Source organism: Hyla sarda, chromosome 6 (genome assembly GCF_029499605.1).
Source record: "Hyla sarda isolate aHylSar1 chromosome 6, aHylSar1.hap1, whole genome shotgun sequence".
NCBI lineage: Eukaryota > Metazoa > Chordata > Amphibia > Anura > Hylidae > Hyla > Hyla sarda.
The window spans coordinates 110,750,437-110,774,660 of NC_079194.1; the positions used below are offsets into that span (position 1 = coordinate 110,750,437).

A 24,224-nucleotide genomic window follows, 5' to 3' on the forward strand; every position below is an offset into this window, starting at 1 on the left:
TGCGCTGGACTGTTTTTTCAATCCTGCTCCCACCCGCTCCCGACGTTTTTTTGACCAATCCCATCCGCTCCCACTAAAATGCTTGTCCAATCCCGCCCACTCCCGCTAAAATAGGAATGTACAGACACTAAGGTGCAATGCTCTGGACATACTCCCCATGTATAACAGTGTGTGTAGTGTATGTGTAGTACACCCACTGCTATACATGGGGGGGGGGGCTATGTGCAGAGCATTGCACTATAATGTATGTACAGATGTGAATAGCAGTGACTGTGCAGGGTCAGAGGCCCTGGGTCACTGACCAATGCAATGCTCTGCACATACCTGGCCAGGCCCGCACCATGAACAGTGTGAACTCTGGCACACCCCAGATTTATCAGACTACTAGCTGAGTACCCGGCGTTGCCCGGTTTTTCCTTCCTAATCCTTTTTGGGGAGGAAAATAAACAAAGGAGGAAGCTTTTGACTTCATATGCAGTCCTCATATCCCAACCCCACATCCCGACCTCCTATCCCGTCCTCCTATCCCGTCCTCCTATCCCGACCTCCTATCCCGTCCTCCTATCCCGTCCTCCTATCCCGTCCTCCTATCTCAACCTCCTATCCCGACCTCCTTTCCTGTCCTCATATCTCGACCTCCTATCTTGACCTCCTATCCCATCCTCCTATCTCGACCTCCTATCCTGACCTCCTATCCAGACCTCCTATCCCGACCTCCTTTCCCGTCCTCATATCTTGACCTCCTATCTTGACCTCCTCTCCCGTCCTCCTATCTCGACCTCCTATCCCAACTTCCTATCCAGACCTCCTATCCCGTCCTCATATCCCGTCCCGTAGCAGTGTGTTTACAGTTGAACTAGTGCAGAGTCCTGCTATACACATGGAGGTATGTGCAGAGCATTGCACTCCAGTGTCTGTAGAAGACACTAGAGTGCAATGCTCTGCAGTGCACTTACCCCCAAGTGAATAGTAGTGCAGAGCAGACTGCTGACTGAGGCCCTGGCTGGGAGGATTACCGACGGATGCAATCAGTGCACCTACATACCCACCCGGGGCTGCAGCACTGCGCACTATGGCCCTGATTTACTAAGAGTGTTGTGTAGGTTTCTTTTTGGGTTTTAATTCCCTACAATTTTTTTCCACGGTATTTACTAAGGTTTCCCTACATTTCCCACTTTCCCTACACTTTGCTTTTGTTACACATGCTCTGATCTGTAGGGTTTTCCTCAGCTCAAATCCACCACATTTTATGTGGAAACCTTAGTAAATATGTTGGGTTTTTGTTAAAATGTCAGGAACACGCCCCTTTTTGGTGACTACGCCCCCCTTTTCCCGATGACCATGGTTTTCTTAGTAAAATGCAGAGTTAGTCGGTTTTTCTTCAATTCTGGTGCAATTTCTGACACAGATAGCATTTCAGGCACAATGCGCCAGAATCTGTCGCACAACCCAACAAAACATGTCGGGTTTGCAATAGTAAATGAGGGCCTATGTGTGAATGGTCAGTAACATTGGTGGTAGCTCTGACCTACCGGGCCCGGCGATGATGGATACTCCAGGTCAGGCTGAGTGAGGGCTCCACAAAATGGTGGCGCTGCGGCAGGGGGAGGAGACAGGACTGGGAGGAGCAGCAGCTGCGGTGGTGCGGGATTTGTGGGACCTGCAGCAGCCTCCTGACCACCCGCATGTTTAGGGTTGGGTCCTGCGGGATCCCAATCCCAATGCAGGCCTCTACTCTGTACAGCTGCATGAGCACTTCCCTCTCTACTGCTAATACCTCTCTATACACCAACATTCTGCTAGCCTGTCATGCTGCTCTATTATATATATATATATATATATATATATATATATATATATATACACACATATATTATAATGTTATGCCCTGCCCATCCATTACGCTGACTGTTGTGTAGTTTTCCTGCATTAGTGAATAGAATTTAATGTTACAACCTGACACATACACCTATCACATATATTCATACTGTTGCTAGGTTTTATGTAAAGGGAAGGAGTGCGTTTAAAAAAAAAAAAAAAAAAAAAGGAACTCACAAGGCAAAACTAAGAACAAAAAAAAATAGCCTTCAAAAAATACAAATCTGATGGGTCAGCTATAATATTTAAACAGTACAAGGAGCTTAATAAAATCTGTAAAAATGTAATAAAAACAGCAAAAATTCAAAATGAGAGACAGGTGGCCAAAGAAAGCAAAACTAATCCTAAATATTTTTTTAGATATATAAATGCAAAAAAAAAACAAGGACAGAGCATGTAGGACCCCTTAATAATGATAATGGGGAGGTTGTCACGGGCGATCAAGAGAAGGTGGAGCTACTGAATGGGTTCTTTAGTTCTGTATACACTATGGAAGAAGGAGCTGACATTGGCCAGGTCAGTGCTGGTAACACATCATGTAATGTACTGAACTGGCTTAATGTAGAGATGGTACAAGGTAAGTTAAGTGATATAAATGTAAGCAAATCCCCAGGACCGGATGGACTACACCCAAGAGTTCTTAGAGAGGTAAGTTCAGTAATATCTGTACCCCTGTTCATGATATTTAGAGATTCTCTGGTGTCTGGTATTGTGCCAAGGGACTGGCGCAAGGCGAATGTGGTGCCAATCTTCAAAAAGGGCTCTAGGTCTTCCCCAGGAAACTATAGACCGATAAGTTTAACATGCATTGTGGGTAAATTGTTTGAAGGACTTATAAGGGATTACATACAGGAATACATAGGGGATAATAGTATTATAAGTGATAGCCAGCATGGGTTTACTAAGGATAGAAGTTGTCAAACCAATCTAATATGCTTTTATGAAGAGGTGAGTAGAAGCCTTGACAGAGGAATGGCTGTGGATATAGTGTTTCTGGATTTTGCTAAAGCGTTTGATACTGTCCCTCATAGACGTCTGACAGGTAAGTTAAGGTCTTTGGGTTTGGAAATTTTAGTTTGTAACTGGATTGAACACTGGCTCATGGATCGTACCCAGAGAGTGGTGGTCAATGATTCGTACTCTGATTGGTCCCCGGTTATTAGTGGTGTACCCCAAGGTTCAGTACTGGGACCGCTGTTGTTTAATTTATTTATCAATGATATAGAGGATGGTATTAACAGCTCTGTTTCTATCTTTGCAGATGACACCAAGCTTTGTAGCACGGTACAGTCTATAGAGGATGTGCATAAGTTACAAGATGACTTGGATAGACTAAGTGTCTGGGCATCCACTTGGCAAATGAGGTTCAATGTGGATAAATGTAAAGTTATGCATCTGGGTACTAATAACCTGCATGCATCGTATGTCTTAGGGGGGATTAAACTGGCAGAGTCACTGGTAGAGAAGGATCTGGGTGTACTTGTAGATCACAGACTACAGAATAGCATGCAATGTCAGGCTGCTGCTTCCAAAGCCGGCAGGATATTGTCATGTATCAAAAGAGGCATGGACTCAAGGGACAGGGACATAATATTCCCCCTTTATAAAGCATTGGTACGGCCTCACCTGGAATATGCTGTTCAGTTTTGGTCGCCTGTCCATAAAAGGGACACTGCGGAGTTGGAAAGGGTGCAGAGACGCGCGACTAAACTAATATGGGGCATGGAACATCTTAGCTATGAGGAGCGATTAAAGGAGTTACAATTGTTTAGTCTTGAGAAGAGACGTTTAAGGGGGGATATGATAAACGTATATAAGTATATTAATGGCACATACAAAAAATATGGAGAAAAACTGTTCCAGGTTAAACCCCCCCAAAGGACGAGGGGGCACTCCCTCCGTCTGGAGAAGAAAAAGTTTATTCTCAAGGGGCGACACGCCTTCTTTACCATGAGAACTGTGAACTTATGGAACAGTCTACCTCAGGAACTGGTCACAGCAGGAACAATTAACAGCTTTAAAACAGGATTAGATACATTCCTGGAACAAAATAACATTAATGCTTATGAAGAAATATAAAATCTCATCCCTTCCCCAATATCGCGCCACACCCCTACCCCTTAATTCCCTGGTTGAACTTGATGGACATATGTCTTTTTTCGACCGTACTAACTATGTAACTATGTAACTATGTTATATTAATCTAGGTGCACCATAAATATGAAACAATTTGCACCAAAAAACTTTCACCACATTTATGATGTTTAAAACTTTATAAAAACCTGTCCAGAGGAAAAGTGGGGCAGTTGCCCATAGCAACCAATAAGATCTGATTGGTTGCTATGGGCAACTGGTCAACTTTTCCACTGCACAGATTTTGATAAATCCCCCCATATGTGTATTAGTTTTTCCTGTAGTGTTCCTTTAAAGTACTTCACATCAGCAAAGCAGGGGCTGGGGTAGTTTTTTCAAGCAGCTTTAAATCTTTGGCCCTAGCTTAAAGGGGTACTCCCGTGAATTTTTTTTTAAAAATCAACTGGTGCCAGAACGTTAAACAGATTTGTAAATTACTTTTCTTAAAAAAATCTTAATCCTTTCAGTACTTATCAGCTGCTAAATGCTCCATAGGAAGTTCTTTTCTTTTTAAATGTATTTTCTGTCTGGCCACAGTGCTCTATTCTGAGACCTCTGCCCATGTCAGGAACTGTCCGGAGAAGGATAGGTTTGCTATGGGGATATTCTCCTGCTCTGGACAGTGGTGACAGATGTGTCAGCAGAGAGCACTGTGGTCAGACAGAAAAGAAATTCAAAAAGAATAGAACTTCCTCTGTATTATACAGAAGCTGATAAGTACTGGAAGGATTAAGATTTTTAAATAGAAGTAATTTACAAATCTGTTTAACTTTCTGGTGTTTTCCACTGGAGTACCCCTTTAAGAGACTTGGCTGCATATTGTAAATCTTGACAGTTCTGCAGACTAACCAGACTTGTTATCTACCTGATAAGGAGAGGTCTGGAGATCATCCATTATTTACACATATTTTTCATTTACATAGAAGAGATTACTACTTGTTTTATAAGCTGATAGTTTAATTTACAGGGCCATGAACAAAAAGATATTGTGTGGAAGCCCTATAAATCATAGGAATCCTTCTCCAAATAGGCTGAGATAAGACTGAGCAACTCGCAGATGTGTCAGCTATAGGGGGTGTAGAGGCAGCATTTACAACTGGGCCCTAGTGCCTAGGGAGATCCAAAGAAGACACTAGTATATATATATATGTCACATGGTAGGTGGCAGCTTAAGTACAGATTTTTCATTGGGGCCCAAAAGCTTGTAGTGATGCTTCTGGCAACTACCGTATATACTGGAGTATAAGCCGACCCAAATATAAGCCGAGGCCCCTAATTTCACCCCAAAAACCCAGGAAAAGTTATTGACTCGACTATAAGCCTAGGGTGGGAAATTCATCATCCCCCCCTGTCATCATCCCTCCCTGTCATCATCCCCCCTGTCATCATTCAGACCCCCGTCATTAACACCCCAGTCATCATCACCACCTGTCATTAACACGCCCGTAATCATCCCCCTCATCATCATTCCCCTCATCATCATCCCCCTCATCATCATCCCCCTCATCATCATCACCGCCTGTCAATCCCTTCATCATTGGTCTTCAACCTGCGGACCTCCAGATGTTGCAAAACTACAACTCCCAGCATGCCCGGACAGCCATCGGCTGTCCGGGCATGCTGGGAGTTGTAGTTTTGAAACATCTGGAAGTCCGCAGGTTGAAGACCACTGCGGCCTTCGACATCACCCAGACCCCCTTTTAATTTTCTACTCACCTCACTCACCTCACTCAGGTTGAAGACCACTGAGAAGGGATTGACAGGCGGAAAATGCACTCGAGAATAAGCCGAGGGGGCGTTTTCAGCACGAAAAATCGGCTTATACTCGAGTATATACGGTAGTTACATCCAGCTTCAATCCATTACCTTGTTCCTGGCAGGATCGCTGTCTCTAAAATTGCATTTTAGACCTATATCCTTGCAAGTGTTTGGCAGGTATTGATTTTACATTAATGTACACTTACCCTGTGAACAATTCCAGCAGAATGGATGTACTGTAACAGAAGGAGAAAGACAGAAAATGAATTGTGTTAATGTTTTGTATCAACAGCTTGACCAACATACATAACATAGGTTGTCCAGGAAGAAAAGCAGTGCCACTCTTGTCTAATGGTTGGGTCTGGTATTGCAATAATCACATGAATGTAGAAGAGCTGCAAGCCCAGAGCCCATGGACACAAGTGTTTCTGGGGGAAAAAACTGTTCTAATCCTGGACAATGCAATTACATTATATGAGTATACTTACCCACCAACCCAAAATGTCCAAAGACATTGGCTGACAGTACATGGGGAATTGTGATGTTTTTTCTTTAATGATAAAACTATTTCTCAGTTACTTTCTGACAATGTATATATATTTAGAAATGTAATACAATACAATCACAGTTACCCCATATCGGTGCCGGCGAACTGTTCTAATCCTGGACAAGGCAATTACATTATATAAGAATACTTACCCACCAACCCAAAAGGTTAAAAGACATTGGCTGACAGGACATGGGGGAATTGTGATGTTTTTTCTTTAATTATAAAACCAGGGCTCAAGTACTGCAGGAACTCATGGGAACGGAGTTCCTGCACTTTTTCCACAGCAGGAATGCAGTTCCCATTAGCAGGACCAGCCCTTAAAGGGGTACTCTGCCCCTAGACATCTTATTCCCTATCCAAAGGAAGGGGGGCAGAGGCTCTTGACATCACGCCATGCCCACTCAATGCAAGTCTATGGGAGAGGGCGTGACAGCCGTCACGCCCCCTCCCATAGACTTGCATTGAGGGGCTGTGGCCGTGACGTCGAGAGCCTCCAATGCTGCACCCAACGCTCTAAACGAATGCCGGGTGCAGCAGGGAGAATGCGGGGATCCCCAGCGGTGGACCCCCTGCAATCAGACATCTTATCCCCTATCCTTTGGATAGGGGATAAGATGTCTATGGGCGGAGCACCCCTTTAAGTGGAAATCTTGGGTGAGTTCCCACACTTTTTTTCCCAAGACTTGACCCCTGGATAAAACTATTTCTCGTTTACTCTCTGACAATGTATATATATTCTAGAAATGTAATGCAATACAATCACAGTTCCCCCATATTGGTGCCGGCTACAACACCCCAATAACTGACACAGTGCTCACACTTTAGTGACAAATGTGATGCTTACATAAAAGTGCCAGCTACAATGCTTCTGTAACAGTGCCAGCAACATTCTCCTCATAAGAATCACTATGTCCCCATTTTGCATTGACACACAGGAATTTCCACATAAGCAGCAATATTGAGTATTTTCTTTATATAATGTTTTCAGTCTACAGCACATTCCAATTCCTAAGTGATACAACCCATTTATTAACAGGGAGGCAACTATAAACATGTATGAGCAGGACTGATATTTTCTCATTCTTCACTGTTTACTCCCTCGGAGTAATAAATCTGTGCAAGGAATGTACTTCCTACAATAAAAATAGGTGCCGGAAGTCATTATGCACGGCTACTGGATAAATTCAAAGGGGTATTTCAGGATTTTTTTTTATTTGACTATGCTACAGGGGCTGTAAAGTTAGTGTAGTTCATAATGTAGTGTCTGTACCTGTTTGTGTGTGACGGTTTTCTTACCATTCTTCTGTGATTTTCACCCCAAAATGTATTTTTACCAGCATACAAAATGACTGTTGTCTCAGATTTTTCCCAGCTTGCAATGCGGCCGAGACCTGACTCACTAGTCAGCTGATGACAGGGAGCCTGTCTGCTTCAATGGGTGGAGCGATAGCTTGGTGGGAGAGAGATGAATCTGCAACTAGTGCAACAGCTGTAGGCACTCTGATTGAAAACACAGGTCTTTTGAATGGATGCAGCTCATTTATGTAGGGAGAAAAATGGAATTATGGGATTTGTACTAAAAAAAAAAAAACCTAGCCACAGTGTTATGGTAATCTGACAATATTTAGCCCCAAGAAAAGCGCAGATCTTTCCAAAGCTTGTCCATTACGGTCTGCTAGGTACGTACTAAAATCACCTTATGGTGGAAAACCCCTTTAACCTGCCTTTTTTTCAGCGATGTACACAAAAGAGAGTCCGCCCCCGGATCAGTATGGTTCTGTGTCTCGCCACCCAGCACAGTTGGCCCTGGTATTGGCCTCTCTCTCTCTGTGTCCTCCATGCTTCCAATGTATTTAAATTTGGACAGGGGAGTGCTGCATTGGTTCTCACCATGGCTTCCCTCTAACAGGTTGCCTTTAAAGTACACACTCCCACTGCTAAAATATAGACATTTTACACATTGTCACGATGCCGGCTGGCAGGTAGTGGATCCTCTGTGCCAGAGAGGGATTGGCGTGGACCGTGCTAGAGGATCGGTTCTAAGTCACTACTGGTTTTCACCAGAGCCCGCCGCAAAGCGGGATGGTCTTGCTGCGGCGGTAGTGACCAGGTCGTATCCCCTAGCAACGGCTCAACCTCTCTGGCTGCTGAAGATAGGCGCGGTACAAGGGAGTAGACAGAAGCAAGGTCGGACGTAGCAGAAGGTCGGGGCAGGCAGCAAGGATCGTAGTCAGGGGCAACGGCAGAAGGTCTGGAATCACAGGCAAGGAACACACAAGGAACGCTTTCTCTGGCACTAGGGCAACAAGATCCGGCGAGGGAGTGAAGGGGAAGTGAGGTGATATAGGGAAGTGCACAGGTGTAAACACTAATTGGAACCACTGCACCAATCAGCGGTGCAGTGGCCCTTTAAATCGCAAAGACCCGGCGCGCGCGCGCCCTAGGGAGCGGGGCCGCGCGCGCCGGGACAGAACTGACGGGGAGCGAGTAAGGTACGGGAGCCGGGGTGCGCATCGCGAGCGGGCGCTACCCGCATCGCGAATCGCATCCCGGCCGGAGGTGGTAACGCAGCGCCCCGGGTCCGTGGAACCGACCGGGGCGCTGCAGTGAGGGAAGTGTAGCGAGCGCTCCGGGGAGGAGCGGGGACCCGGAGCGCTCGGCGTAACAGTACCCCCCCCCTTGGGTCTCCCCCTCTTCTTGGGGCCTGAGAACCTGAGGATCAGACTTTTGTCCAGGATATTGTCCTCAGGTTCCCAGGACCTCTCTTCTGGACCACAACCCTCCCAATCCACTAAAAAAAAAGTTCTTCCCCTGACCTTTTTAGAGGCCAAAATCTCTTTGACAGAGAAGATGTCCGAGGAGCCGGAAACAGGAGTGGGAGGAACAGATTTAGGAGAAAAACGGTTGAGGATGAGAGGTTTAAGAAGAGAGACGTGAAAGGCATTAGGGATACGAAGAGAAGGAGGAAGAAGAAGTTTGTAAGAGACAGGATTAATTTGACACAAAACTTTAAAAGGACCAAGATAGCGTGGTCCCAACTTATAGCTCGGGACACGGAAACGGACATATTTAGCGGAGAGCCATACCTTGTCTCCAGGGGAAAAAATGGGAGGAGCTCTTCTTTTCTTATCTGCGAATCTCTTCATGCGAGAAGAAGCCTGTAAGAGAGAATTTTGGGTCTCTTTCCATATGGTGGAAAGATCACGAGAAATTTCATCCACAGCGGGCAGACCAGAGGGCAAGGGGGTAGGGAGGGGGGGAAGAGGGTGACGGCCGTACACCACGAAAAACGGAGATTTGGAGGAAGATTCAGAGATTCTGAAATTATACGAGAATTCGGCCCAAGGTAGAAGATCTGCCCAGTCATCCTGGCGGGAGGAAACAAAATGTCGTAAATAGTCACCCAAGATCTGGTTAATTCTCTCTACTTGTCCATTGGATTGAGGATGGTATGCAGAAGAAAAATTTAATTTAATCTTGAGTTGTTTACAGAGAGCCCTCCAGAATTTAGACACAAATTGGACGCCTCTATCCGAGACGATCTGTGTAGGCAACCCGTGAAGACGAAAAATGTGTACAAAAAATTGTTTAGCCAACTGAGGCGCTGAAGGAAGGCCAGGAAGAGGGATGAAATGTGCCATTTTGGAGAATCGATCAACGACCACCCAAATAACAGTGTTGCCATGGGATGGGGGTAAGTCAGTAATAAAATCCATACCAATCAGAGACCAAGGTTGTTCGGGGACAGGTAGAGGATGAAGAAAACCAGCGGGCTTCTGGCGAGGAGTCTTATCCCGGGCACAGATAGTGCAGGCTCGCACAAAGTCCACCACATCAGTCTCTAGAGTCGGCCACCAATAGAAGCGAGAGATGAGTTGCACAGATTTCTTGATGCCCGCATGACCTGCGAGATGGGAGGAGTGACCCCATTTGAGGATCCCAAGGCGTTGGCGTGGAGAAACAAAGGTCTTTCCTGGAGGAGTTTGCCTGATGGAGGCTGGAGAAGTGGAAATCAGGCAGTCAGGAGGAATGATGTGTTGAGGAGAGAGTTCAATTTCAGAGGCATCTGAGGAACGAGAGAGAGCATCGGCCCTAATGTTTTTATCAGCAGGCCGAAAGTGAATTTCAAAATTAAATCGGGCAAAGAACAGAGACCACCTGGCCTGACGAGGATTCAGCCGTTGGGCAGACTGGAGGTAGGAGAGGTTCTTGTGATCGGTGTAAATAATAACTGGAAATCTTGATCCCTCCAGCAGATGCCTCCATTCCTCAAGTGCTAATTTAATGGCTAGAAGCTCTCGATCCCCGATGGAGTAGTTCCTCTCCGCCGGAGAGAAGGTCCTGGAAAAAAAAACCACAAGTAACAGCATGCCCGGAAGAGTTTTTTTGTAGAAGGACAGCTCCAGCTCCCACTGAGGAGGCATCAACCTCCAATAGGAAGGGTTTAGATGGGTCAGGTCTGGAGAGCACGGGAGCCGAAGAAAAGGCAGACTTGAGTCGTTTAAAGGCGTCTTCCGCTTGAGGAGGCCAGGACTTGGGATCGGCATTTTTTTTTGTTAAAGCCACAATAGGAGCCACAATGGTAGAAAAATGTGGAATAAATTGCCTGTAATAATTGGCGAACCCCAAAAAACGTTGGATGGCACGGAGTCCGGAGGGGCGTGGCCAATCTAAGACGGCAGAGAGTTTATCTGGGTCCATTTGTAGTCCCTGGCCAGAGACCAAGTATCCTAGAAAAGGAAGAGATTGGCATTCAAACAGACATTTCTCTATTTTGGCATAGAGTTGATTATCACGAAGTCTCTGAAGAACCATACGGACATGCTGGCGGTGTTCTTCTAGATTGGCAGAAAAAATCAGGATATCGTCCAGATATACAACAACACAGGAGTATAGTAGATCACGAAAAATTTCATTAACAAAGTCTTGGAAGACGGCAGGGGCGTTGCATAGACCAAAGGGCATGACCAGATACTCAAAGTGTCCATCTCTGGTGTTAAATGCCGTTTTCCATTCATCCCCCTCTCTGATGCGGATGAGATTATAAGCACCTCTTAAGTCCAGTTTGGTAAAAATATGGGCACCTTGGAGACGATCAAAGAGTTCAGAGATGAGGGGTAGGGGGTAGCGGTTCTTAACCGTGATTTTATTAAGACCGCGGTAGTCAATGCAAGGACGTAGAGAGCCATCTTTTTTGGACACAAAGAAAAATCCGGCTCCGGCAGGAGAGGAGGATTTACGGATAAAGCCCTTTTTTAAATTTTCTTGGACGTATTCAGACATGGCAAGAGTCTCTGGGACGGACAGAGGATAGATTCTGCCCCGGGGTGGAGTAGTGCCCGGGAGGAGGTCAATGGGACAATCATAAGGCCTGTGAGGAGGTAGAGTCTCAGCTTGTTTTTTGCAAAAAACGTCCGCAAAGTCCATATAGGCCTTAGGGAGACCGGTTACATGAGGAAGCACAGGGACACGGCAAGGTTTACTGGGAACCGGTTTTAAGCAGTCCTTGGAACAAGAGGGCCCCCAACTCTTGATCTCCCCAGTGGACCAATCCAGGATTGGGGAATGGAGTTGAAGCCAGGGAAGTCCAAGAAGGATTTCAGAAGTGCAATTGGGGAGGACCAACAGTTCAATCCTCTCGTGATGAGATCCGATGCACATTAGAAGGGGCTCCGTGCGAAAACGTATAGTACAGTCCAATCTTTCATTGTTTACACAATTGATGTAGAGGGGTCTGGCGAGACTGGTCACCGGGATGTTGAACTTGTTGACGAGAGAGGCTAAGATGAAATTTCCTGCAGATCCAGAGTCCAAGAAGGCCACAGCAGAGAAGGAGAAGGCAGAGGCAGACATCCGCACAGGCACAGTAAGACGTGGAGAAGCAGAGTAGACATCAAGGACTGTCTCACCTTTGTGCGGAGTCAGCGGACGTCTTTCCAGGCGGGGAGGACGGATAGGACAATCCTTCAGGAAGTGTTCGGTACTAGCACAGTACAGGCAGAGATTCTCCATGCGGCGTCGTGTCCTCTCTTGGGGTGTCAGGCGAGACCGGTCGACCTGCATAGCCTCCACGGCGGGAGGCACAGGAACAGACTGCAGGGGACCAGAGGAGAGAGGAGCCGGGGAGAAGAAACGCCTCGTGCGAACAGAGTCCATATCCTGGCGGAGCTCCTGACGCCGTTCGGAAAAACGCATGTCAATGCGAGTGGCAAGATGGATGAGTTCATGTAGGTTAGCAGGGATTTCTCGTGCGGCCAGAACATCTTTAATGTTGCTGGATAGGCCTTTTTTAAAGGTCGCGCAGAGTGCCTCATTATTCCAGGATAATTCTGAAGCAAGGGTACGGAACTGTACGGCATACTCGCCAACGGAAGAATTACCCTGGACCAGGTTCAACAGGGCAGTCTCAGCAGAAGAGGCTCGGGCAGGTTCCTCAAAGACACTTCGAATTTCCGAGAAGAAGGAGTGTACAGAGGCAGTGACGGGGTCATTGCGGTCCCAGAGCGGTGTGGCCCAAGCCAGGGCTTTTCCAGACAGCAGGCTGACTACGAAAGCCACCTTAGACCTTTCAGTGGGGAACTGGTCCGACATCATCTCCAAGTGTAATGAACATTGGGAAAGAAAGCCACGGCAAAACTTAGAGTCCCCATCAAATTTATCCGGCAAGGATAGTCGTATTCCAGAAGCGGCCACTCGCTGCGGAGGAGGTACAGGAGCTGGCGGAGGAGATGATTGCTGGAGCTGTGGTAGTAACTGTTGTAGCATAACAGTCAGTTGAGACAGCTGTTGGCCTTGTTGCGCAATCTGTTGTGACTGCTGGGCGACCACCGTGGTGAGGTCAGCGACAACTGGCAGAGGAACTTCAGCGGGATCCATGGCCGGATCTACTGTCACGATGCCGGCTGGCAGGTAGTGGATCCTCTGTGCCAGAGAGGGATTGGCGTGGACCGTGCTAGAGGATCGGTTCTAAGTCACTACTGGTTTTCACCAGAGCCCGCCGCAAAGCGGGATGGTCTTGCTGCGGCGGTAGTGACCAGGTCGTATCCCCTAGCAACGGCTCAACCTCTCTGGCTGCTGAAGATAGGCGCGGTACAAGGGAGTAGACAGAAGCAAGGTCGGACGTAGCAGAAGGTCGGGGCAGGCAGCAAGGATCGTAGTCAGGGGCAACGGCAGAAGGTCTGGAATCACAGGCAAGGAACACACAAGGAACGCTTTCTCTGGCACTAGGGCAACAAGATCCGGCGAGGGAGTGAAGGGGAAGTGAGGTGATATAGGGAAGTGCACAGGTGTAAACACTAATTGGAACCACTGCACCAATCAGCGGTGCAGTGGCCCTTTAAATCGCAAAGACCCGGCGCGCGCGCGCCCTAGGGAGCGGGGCCGCGCGCGCCGGGACAGAACTGACGGGGAGCGAGTAAGGTACGGGAGCCGGGGTGCGCATCGCGAGCGGGCGCTACCCGCATCGCGAATCGCATCCCGGCCGGAGGTGGTAACGCAGCGCCCCGGGTCCGTGGAACCGACCGGGGCGCTGCAGTGAGGGAAGTGTAGCGAGCGCTCCGGGGAGGAGCGGGGACCCGGAGCGCTCGGCGTAACACACATTGAGATATATTATCATTGCCTGGCTTGATCAAATGCAAAAGAGGTCAAGTTTATTACAATATTGATATTGAGGATCATACCCAAGGAGATGGATCTATTACGGTAATGATATCAATGGATGTCTTCCTAACCCCCAGCATGACACCAAGAGGAGGTAACGTGGATGTCCATTGTATAGTGTTTATTTTATATCAAATCAAGGATTTATTGGAAACAATCAGTTCTACATAATGGTTATGCTGCTCCTGACCCCAAAAGTAGAACAAAGCAAAAGAAACAACCCTAAATTTCTAAATGTGTGCATGGAACCTAAAGCTGACTACACTTGGCCTAATTTTACTTCCTCTTTATAGGATCAAGATGATGATCAAACCGTGTAAAGCTTGGTAACAATCTTAAAGTGACATACAACAGGTTAAATATTTCCAAGAGGTTGGAAAGGCAACCAGAATAGAGGGCTACTTTAAGGTAGACATGTCTTGCCAGCTGTCAATTAGAGATGTTGTGAATTGTTCGCCGGCGAACAGTTACCGGCGAACTTAGCATGTTCGCGTTCGCATCGCCGGGCAAAAATATGTGAAGTTTGATTCGCCCCCTATACTTTGACTCACTAGGACAAAGTTTACCGCAATGTTAGAGTCAGCAGACACATTACAGCCAATCAGCAGCAGTCCCTCCCTTCCAGACACTCCTACCTCCTGCACGGACGTCATTTTAACCTCATTCAGCATGCTGCAGGCTTAGAAAGTGGAGGGACAGAGAAGCTGCTCCTGCTGTAATAGTGAAAGGGATAGCTAGGTTGCTGCTAGGTGGTGTATTCAGGGTCCACTTTACTCCTAAAGCACTAGTCTAACATCTGCTTTAAGGACAGCACACAAAAAAGCCCTTTTTAGGGCTCAAATATCAGTCTGTGTGTCTTGCAACAGCTGGAGGGACCCTGGTTGGGAGGGAACCACTGGTTAAAAGGGGTACTCCAGTGTAAAACTTAATTTCCTTCAAGCAACTAACTACAGTATTAAAAGGGCTATAAGTTCAGTCCGTGTGTCTTGCAACAGCTGGAGACACCCTGGTTGGGAGGGGACCGCTGGTTAAAAGGGGTACTCTGGTGTAAAACTTAATTTCCTTCAAGCAACCAACTAAGTACAGTATTATAAGTTCAGTCTGTGTGTCTTGCAACTGCTGGAGCACCCTGGTTGGGGACCTCTGCTTAAAAGGACCTCCGCTGGCAACCTTTTTTGCTCATTGTCACACTAGTGCAAATCACATTTGGTGTGACAGTTGTTCAAATAAAAAATAAAAAAATACCTTTTTTGGCTGTGAAATAAAACCAGTGCTGCCTAAAGGGGGGCTCTAACTATGTGCTGCCTAATATGGGGGAATCTATGTGCTGCCTAAAGGGGGGATCTAAATATGTGCTGCCTAAAGGGGGCTCTATGTGCTGCCTAAAGGGAGGCTCTAACTATGTGCTGCCTAATATGGGGAATCTATGTGCTGCCTAAAGGGGGGCTCTATGTGCTGCCTAAAGGGGGGCACTAACTATGTGCTGCCTAACATGAGGGAATCTATGTGCTGCCTAAAGGGAGGATCTAACTATGTGCTGCCTAAAGGGGGGGATCTAACTATGTGCTGCCTAAAGGGGGCTCTATGTGCTGCCTAAAGGGAGGCTCTACCTATGTGCTGCCTAAAGGGGGGCTCTAACTATGTGCTGCCTAATATGGGGGAATCTATGTGCTGCCTAAAGGGGGGATCTAACTATGTGATGCCTAAAGGGGGGCTCTATGTGCTGCCTAAAGGGGGCTAAAGCACGTTATTCCAAAGAATTTAGGAATAATAGGTGATTTATGCCCTTTATGGATTAAAACCAGACTCTGCATCAACTATGTAATTTTCCATGGGAGTTTTGCCATGGATCCTCCTCCAGCACACCACAGTCCAGGTGTTAGTCCCCTTGAAACACTTTTAAATCACTATTGTGGCCAGAAAGAGTCCCTGTGGGTTTTAAAATTTGCCTGCCCATTAAAGTCAATGGCGGTTCGCCCGGTTCGCGAACATTTGCGGAAGTTCGTGTTCGCCGAAAATTTTATGTTCGCGACATCACTATTGTCAATGTCAGTGAGGCATCTGGTCATCACTATCTAGCTCCACCCTTAACTTTAATTTATGATCACTTCATTGTTTCATTAGCATGATATTCTTCCATGTCTCTATACCTCCCAAATATAGCGCCACAGTTCTCTTAATTGTAACACTGATCCTGTTGCAAGGGCAACCTCTATTAAAATATTATAGCAGGTAAGTGCAGTCATGTAGGTGTAGGTTACATTTTAGGCTCTTTAGAATTGTTTGCTGGTTGGTGCTATGGGACCTTTTCCAATGTTTAGGATTTTTTGGGGTGCTAATATGAGGTAAAATTAATAAAGATTTTTGTTTTCCCACCTTATGCCATGAGTATGTAATTGGTGGGAGACCCTATTGGGTGTCACGATTCCGGCTGGCAGGTAGTGGATCCTCTGTGTCAGCGAGGGATTGGCGGGGACCGTGCTAGTGGACCGGTTCTAAGAGGCTACTGGTTTTCACCAGAGCCCGCCGCAAAGCGGGATGGTCTTGCTGCGGCAGTAGCAACCAGGTCGTATCCACTAGCAACGGCTCACTTCGCTGACTGCTGAGAAGGCGTGGGACAGAAGGACTAGGCAGAGGCAAGGTCAGACGTAGCAGAAGGTCGGGGGCAGGCGGCAAGGTTCGTAGTCAGGATGGGTAGCAGAAGTTCAGGTACACAGGCTTTGGACACACTAAACGCTTTCACTGGCACAAGGCAACAAGATCCGGCAAGGGAGTGCAAGGGAGGAGACTAGATATATCCAGGGAACAGGTGGGAACCAATTAAGCTAATTGGGCCAGGCACCAATCATTGGTGCACTGGCCCTTTAAGTCTCAGAGAGCTGGCGCGCGCGCGCCCTAGAGAGCGGAGCCGCGCGCGCCAGCACAAGACAGCAGGGGACCGGGACGGGTAAGTGACCTGGGATGTGATTCGCGAGCGGGCGCGTCCCGCTGTGCGAATCGCATCCCCAACGGCCATGACAGTGCGGCGCTCCCGGTCAGCGGGACCGACCGGAGCGCTGCAGGGAGAAAGACGCCGTGAGCGCTCCGGGGAGGAGCGGGGACCCGGAGCGCTAGGCGTAACAGTACCCCCCCCCCTTAGGTCTCCCCTTCTCTTTGTCCAGTAACTGCCTCCCCTGGGATGAGGACACCGGGAAAGAAAGGAGGGTTTCCTCAACGGCAGGCAGTACAACAGGAGTGGGAATGGGGAGGGAGGGCAGAGGGCGAGACCTGGCACGGGGCAGTGTGACACCAGGACGGGGGCCATGGGGTGGCACAGAGGCTTGCCTGACGGGACTGGGAGGGGGGGAGAGGCATTTCCTGTGGCAGGCAGAGTCCCAGTTCCTGATCTCCCCGGTGGTCCAATCAATGGTGGGGGAATGAAGCCGGAGCCAAGGCAGACCGAGGAGAACCTCAGAGGTACAGTTGGGGAGAATGAAAAATTCAATCCTCTCAAGGTGGGGTCCAATAGACATGAGGAGGGGCTCAGTGCGGTAACGCACGGTGCAGTCCAATCTGGCTCCGTTGACCGCGGAAATGTAGAGCGGCTTGACGAGACGGGTCACCGGGATGCTGAATTTATTAACAAATGACTCCAAAATAAAATTTCCTGAGGCACCGGAGTCCAAGCAGGCCACGGCTGAGAGGGAGGAGCTGGCTGAAGAAGAAATCCGCACGGGTACCGTGAGACGTGGAGAAGCAGACTTAGAACCAAGAGACGCCACACCCACGTGAGCTGGGTGCGTGCGTGCGTTTCCCAGGCGTGGAGGGCGGATAGGGCAATCCACCAAGAAATGCTCGGTACTGGCACAGTAAAGACAGAGATTTTCTTCCCTGCGGCGATTCCTCTCTTCCTGGGTCAGGCGAGACTTATCCACTTGCATGGCCTCCTCGGCGGGAGGCCCAGGCGTAGATTGCAACGGATACTGTGGGAGAGGTGCCCAGAGATCTAAGTCTTTTTCCTGGCGGAGCTCTTGGTGTCGCTCAGAAAAACGCATGTCAATGCGGGTAGCTAGATGGATGAGTTCTTGCAGATTGGCAGGAATCTCTCGTGCGGCCAGCACATCCTTGATGCGACTGGATAGGCCTTTTTTAAAGGTCGCGCAGAGAGCCTCGTTATTCCAGGATAGTTCTGAAGCAAGAGTACGGAATTGTACGGCATACTCGCCAACGGAAGAATTACCCTGGACCAGGTTCAACAGGGCAGTCTCGGCAGAAGAAGCTCGGGCTGGTTCCTCGAAGACACTCCGGAGTTCAGTGAAGAAGGCCTGGACTGTGGCTGTGGCAGGATCATTGCGGTCCCAGAGCGGTGTGGCCCAAGACAAGGCCTTTCCTGAGAGAAGGCTTACTACGAACGCCACCTTAGACCGTTCTGAAGGAAACAAGTCCGACATCATCTCCATATGCAGGGAACACTGAGACAAAAATCCACGGCAGAGTCTGGAGTCCCCATCAAATTTGTCCGGCAGGGACAAGCGGAGGCTAGGAGCGGCCACTCGCTGCGGAGGAGGTGCAGGAGCTGGCGGAGGAGATGGTTGCTGCTGTAGCAGAGGCAGAAGTTGCTGTAACGTGGCGGTCAACTGCGACAGCTGCTGTCCTTGTTGGGCAATCTGCTGCGATTGCTGAGCGACCACCGTGGTTAGGTCAGCGAGACTTGGCAGCGGCACCTCAGCGGGATCCATGGCCGGATCTACTGTCACGATTCCGGCTGGCAGGTAGTGGATCCTCTGTGTCAGCGAGGGATTGGCGGGGACCGTGCTAGTGGACCGGTTCTAAGAGGCTACTGGTTTTCACCAGAGCCCGCCGCAAAGCGGGATGGTCTTGCTGCGGCAGTAGCAACCAGGTCGTATCCACTAGCAACGGCTCACCTCGCTGACTGCTGAGAAGGCGTGGGACAGAAGGACTAGGCAGAGGCAAGGTCAGACGTAGCAGAAGGTCGGGGGCAGGCGGCAAGGTTCGTAGTCAGGATGGGTAGCAGAAGTTCAGGTACACAGGCTTTGGACACACTAAACGCTTTCACTGGCACAAGGCAACAAGATCCGGCAAGGGAGTGCAAGGGAGGAGACTAGATATATCCAGGGAACAGGTGGGAACCAATTAAGCTAATTGGGCCAGGCACCAATCATTGGTGCACTGGCCCTTTAAGTCTCAGAGAGCTGGCGCGCGCGCGCCCTAGAGAGCGGAGCCGCGCGCGCCAGCACAAGACAGCAGGGGACCGGGACGGGTAAGTGACCTGGGATGCGATTCGCGAGCGGGCGCGTCCCGCTGTGCGAATCGCATCCCCAACGGCCATGACAGTGCGGCGCTCCCGGTCAGCGGGACCGACCGGAGCGCTGCAGGGAGAAAGACGCCGTGAGCGCTCCGGGGAGGAGCGGGGACCCGGAGCGCTAGGCGTAACATTGGGTGAGCGAAATTTCGGTGGAGACCAGTGACCATTTCTTTGCTGTCTCTGCTCTTCTAAAAGGAGCAGGTCCCAGAGGTGCAACCAAGACATGTAAGACATTATGTAAAGAGGCTTGTCACGATTCGGCTTCCAGGTAGTGGATCCTCTGTGCCAGAGAGGGATTGGCGTGGACCGTGCTAGTGGACCGGTTCTAAGCCACTACTGGTTTTCACCAGAGCCCGCCGCAAAGCGGGATGGTCTTGCTGCGGCGGTAGTGACCAGGTCGTATCCACTAGCAACGGCTCACCTCTCTGGCTGCTGAAGATAGGCGCGGTACAAGGGAGTAGGCAGAAGCAAGGTCAGACGTAGCAGAAGGTCGGGGGCAGGCGGCAAGGTTCGTAGTCAGGATGGGTAGCAGAAGTTCAGGTACACAGGCTTTGGACACACTAACGCTTTCACTGGCACAAGGCAACAAGATCCGGCAAGGGAGTGCAAGGGAGGAGACTAGATATATCCAGGGAACAGGTGGGAACCAATTAAGCTAATTGGGCCAGGCACCAATCATTGGTGCACTGGCCCTTTAAGTCTCAGAGAGCTGGCGCGCGCGCGCCCTAGAGAGCGGAGCCGCGCGCGCCAGCACATGACAGCAGGGGACCGGGACGGGTAAGTGACCTGGGATGCGATTCGCGAGCGGGCGCGTCCCGCTGTGCGAATCGCATCCCCAACGGCCATGACAGTGCGGCGCTCCCGGTCAGCGGGACCGACCGGGGCGCTGCAGGGAGAAAGACGCCGTGAGCGCTCCGGGGAGGAGCGGGGACCCGGAGCGCTAGGCGTAACAGTACCCCCCCCCTTAGGTCTCCCCTTCTCTTTGCCCGGTAACTGCCTCCCCTGGGATGAGGACACCTGGAAAGAATGGAGGGTTTCCTCAACGGCAGGCAGTACAGCAGGAGTGGGAATGGGGAGGGAGGGCAGAGGGCGAGGCCTGGCATGGGGCAGTGTGACACCAGGACGGGGGCCATGGGGTGGCACAGAGGCTTGCCTGACGGGACTGGGAGGGGGGGAGGGGCATTTCCTGTGGCAGGCAGAGTCCTTAATGACCTTAGGGGGACCGGATACAGGAGGAACCACAGGGTCACGGCAGGGAGTACTGGGAACCGGTTTTAGACAGTTCTTGGAACAAGAGGACCCCCAACTCCCGATCTCCCCAGTGGACCAATCCAGGGTAGGGGAATGAAGTTGAAGCCAGGGAAGTCCAAGGAGAATTTCCGAGGTGCAATTGGGGAGGACCAAAAGTTCAATCCTCTCATGATGAGATCCGATGCTCATAAGAAGGGGCTCCGTGCGGAAACGTATGGTGCAATCCAACTTGGCTCCGTTGACCGCGGAAACGTGGAGTGGCTTGACAAGACGGGTCACCGGGATGCTGAATTTATTAACAAAGGACTCCAACATAAAATTCCCGGAGGCACCAGAGTCCAAGCAGGCCACGGCTGAGATGGAGGAGTTGGCTGTAGGGGAAATCCGCACGGGCACCGTGAGACGTGGAGAAGAAGACTTAGAAGCAAAAGATGCCACACCCACGTGAGCTGGGTGCGTGCGTGCGTTTCCCAGGCGTGGAGGACGGATAGGGCAATCCACCAAGAAATGCTCAGTACTGGCACAGTACAGACAGAGATTTTCTTCTCTACGGCGATTCCTCTCTTCCTGGGTCAGGCGAGACCGATCCACTTGCATGGCCTCCTCGGCGGGAGGCCCAGGCGAAGACTGCAAAGGATGCTGTGGGAGAGGTGCCCAGAGATCAAAGTCTTTTTCCTGGCGGAGCTCTTGGTGTCGCTCAGAAAAACGCATGTCAATGCGGGTAGCCAAATGGATGAGTTCTTGGAGGTTGGCAGGAATCTCTCGTGCGGCCAGCACATCCTTGATGCGACTGGATAGGCCTTTTTTAAAGGTCGCGCAGAGAGCCTCATTATTCCAGGATAGTTCAGAAGCAAAAGTACGGAATTGTATGGCGTACTCGCCAACGGAAGAATTACCCTGAACCAGGTTCAGCAAGGCAGTCTCAGCAGAAGAGGCTCGGGCAGGTTCCTCAAAGACACTTCGGACTTCAGCAAAGAAGGACTGGACTGTGGCTGTGGCAGGATCATTGCGGTCCCAGAGCGGTGTGGCCCAAGACAAGGCCTTTCCTGAAAGAAGACTTACTACGAACGCCACCTTAGACCGTTCTGTAGGAAACAAGTCTGACAACATCTCCATATGCAGGGAACACTGAGACAAAAATCCACGGCAGAGTCTGGAGTCCCCATCAAATTTGTCCGGCAGGGACAAGCGGAGGTTAGGAGCGGCCACTCGCTGCGGAGGAGGTGCAGGAGCTGGCGGAGGAGATGGTTGCTGCTGTAGCAGAGGCAGAATTTGCTGTAACATGGCGGTCAACTGCGACAGCTGCTGTCCTTGTTGGGCAATCTGCTGCGATTGCTGAGCGACCACCGTGGGAAGATCAGCGAGACTTGGCAGCGGCACCTCAGCGGGATCCATGGCCGGATCTACTGTCACGATTCGGCTTCCAGGTAGTGGATCCTCTGTGCCAGAGAGGGATTGGCGTGGACCGTGCTAGTGGACCGGTTCTAAGCCACTACTGGTTTTCACCAGAGCCCGCCGCAAAGCGGGATGGTCTTGCTGCGGCGGTAGTGACCAGGTCGTATCCACTAGCAACGGCTCACCTCTCTGGCTGCTGAAGATAGGCGCGGTACAAGGGAGTAGGCAGAAGCAAGGTCAGACGTAGCAGAAGGTCGGGGGCAGGCGGCAAGGTTCGTAGTCAGGATGGGTAGCAGAAGTTCAGGTACACAGGCTTTGGACACACTAACGCTTTCACTGGCACAAGGCAACAAGATCCGGCAAGGGAGTGCAAGGGAGGAGACTAGATATATCCAGGGAACAGGTGGGAACCAATTAAGCTAATTGGGCCAGGCACCAATCATTGGTGCACTGGCCCTTTAAGTCTCAGAGAGCTGGCGCGCGCGCGCCCTAGAGAGCGGAGCCGCGCGCGCCAGCACATGACAGCAGGGGACCGGGACGGGTAAGTGACCTGGGATGCGATTCGCGAGCGGGCGCGTCCCGCTGTGCGAATCGCATCCCCAACGGCCATGACAGTGCGGCGCTCCCGGTCAGCGGGACCGACCGGGGCGCTGCAGGGAGAAAGACGCCGTGAGCGCTCCGGGGAGGAGCGGGGACCCGGAGCGCTAGGCGTAACAAGGCTATAACTGTCTAAGATAGGAAAACCTCCTTAAACACTTCTGAAGAAACCGATGGGTTGGAAAGTAAAACACACAGGTAATCAGATTTTAGACGGACGTTGGATAATAGACTCCCTATGTGACCCCTGCGGCAGCATCATCTCTCTTAGGTAAAAGTCCTGTGGTAGCAGTCACTTTCTTTTATTATTATAGAGCTGATTGTGATTGATTTTTACCAGTCTTGCTGTTGAGACATGTTAATAAATTTCCTGCGAGGGAACAAATCAATGCAGGGCGGCCATAAGTCTTCCCGGGATCGGATTCTCTATTACAAAGTGAGCACGTCTGCAGTATAAGAGGAGCCTCATGTAGAAAATGGGACTTGCCTTTATATCAGAGCCACTTTATTATTTAAAAAAAAACTTCTCCACTTCCTTGACAGCTGTGCTGAACCATATAACGAGCTCCCATATTCTTAATTTGTTTTCTTTGTCTCATTTAATGATCTAAACCTCAAAAGGGACATGTTACTACTTTTTCTTTAACATAAATGAGGTGTCACCCATACTGGTGTTACCTACTTTTAGTGTACGCATTGCTCTGTGGAGGATCTGTGCAATCTTTTCATCTGACAATGCAAATTGAGCCTATATTTGTTTCAGGCTAACAGGCATTCCCACCATACATTGGCTATAAAGCTGCACATGTGTAGAGTGAGACTTCTCTCTGGCGTTGACTCATATCTGTGGAGTTTGCATTAGCATAATTAAATATTTTGAGGCCTATGGAGTATGATAAATGATATGAAATAAAGAAGAGATAACCACCAACGTTTTCCAGAAGACTTGCACCCTTATCCCATGTTTCTTTCATAGATAAAATTTAATTTAAAGAGTTTCTACTTTTTAAACAAAAGTAAAAAATCTACATGGTTTTATTAGATTAACACTTCAGGATGCTAACACTGTAATTTATGTTATCTTACTGCAGTTACTGAGCCTCTGAGAGCCCCCTCCATGGTGCACAGCTATTTCTCTTACTCTCCATTTAAGGGGCAGGATCAGAGCAGGGCTGTTTGCCAGTGGTACACACATAGTTACTTTCTCCCTTACCTGTGTGGCCAATCACAGGAGAACACATAGTACCATAACATAGCACTGGTGACCTGGCTTGCACTGTACTAGAGAATGGTTTACACTGTACAGGGACTCTATAGTAACAGGGACTGTTCCCCAGGACTGGCGCATGGCAAATGTGGTACCAATATTTAAAAAGGGATCAAAAGGTGACCCCGAGAATTATAGACCAGTTAGTTTAACCTCTGTTGTATGTAAATTGTTTGAGGGTTTTCTAAGGGATGCAATTCTGGAGTATCTTATTAAAAATAAATGTATGACTCCATATCAGCATGGCTTTATGAGGGATCGGTCCTGTCAAACTAACCTGATCAGCTTTTATGAGGAGGTGAGCTCCAGACTGGACCAGGGGCAATCGCTGGATTTCGTATATCTGGATTTTTCCAAAGCATTTGATACGGTGCCACATAAAAGGTTGGTGCATAAAATTAGAAGGATTGGGCTGGGGGAGAATGTGTGTA

At 49.3% G+C, this 24,224-nt stretch overlaps 1 protein-coding gene across 8 annotated transcripts in view; it reads right to left on the minus strand.

Annotated features, from left to right (window-relative positions):
* Positions 1–24,224, minus strand: part of LOC130275949 (mitogen-activated protein kinase 11-like) — a 136,025-nt gene that overhangs the window by 18,847 nt on the left and 92,954 nt on the right. For all 8 annotated transcript variants that reach the window (XR_008844965.1, XR_008844966.1, XM_056524659.1 and 5 more), the window contains one exon: positions 5,976–6,005. Coding sequence is in view for 6 of the 8 variants with exons in the window: in XM_056524659.1 (XP_056380634.1) it covers positions 5,976–6,005 (30 nt within the window). In the remaining 2 variants the exon portion in view is untranslated. The remainder of the gene's footprint in view (positions 1–5,975; positions 6,006–24,224) is intronic.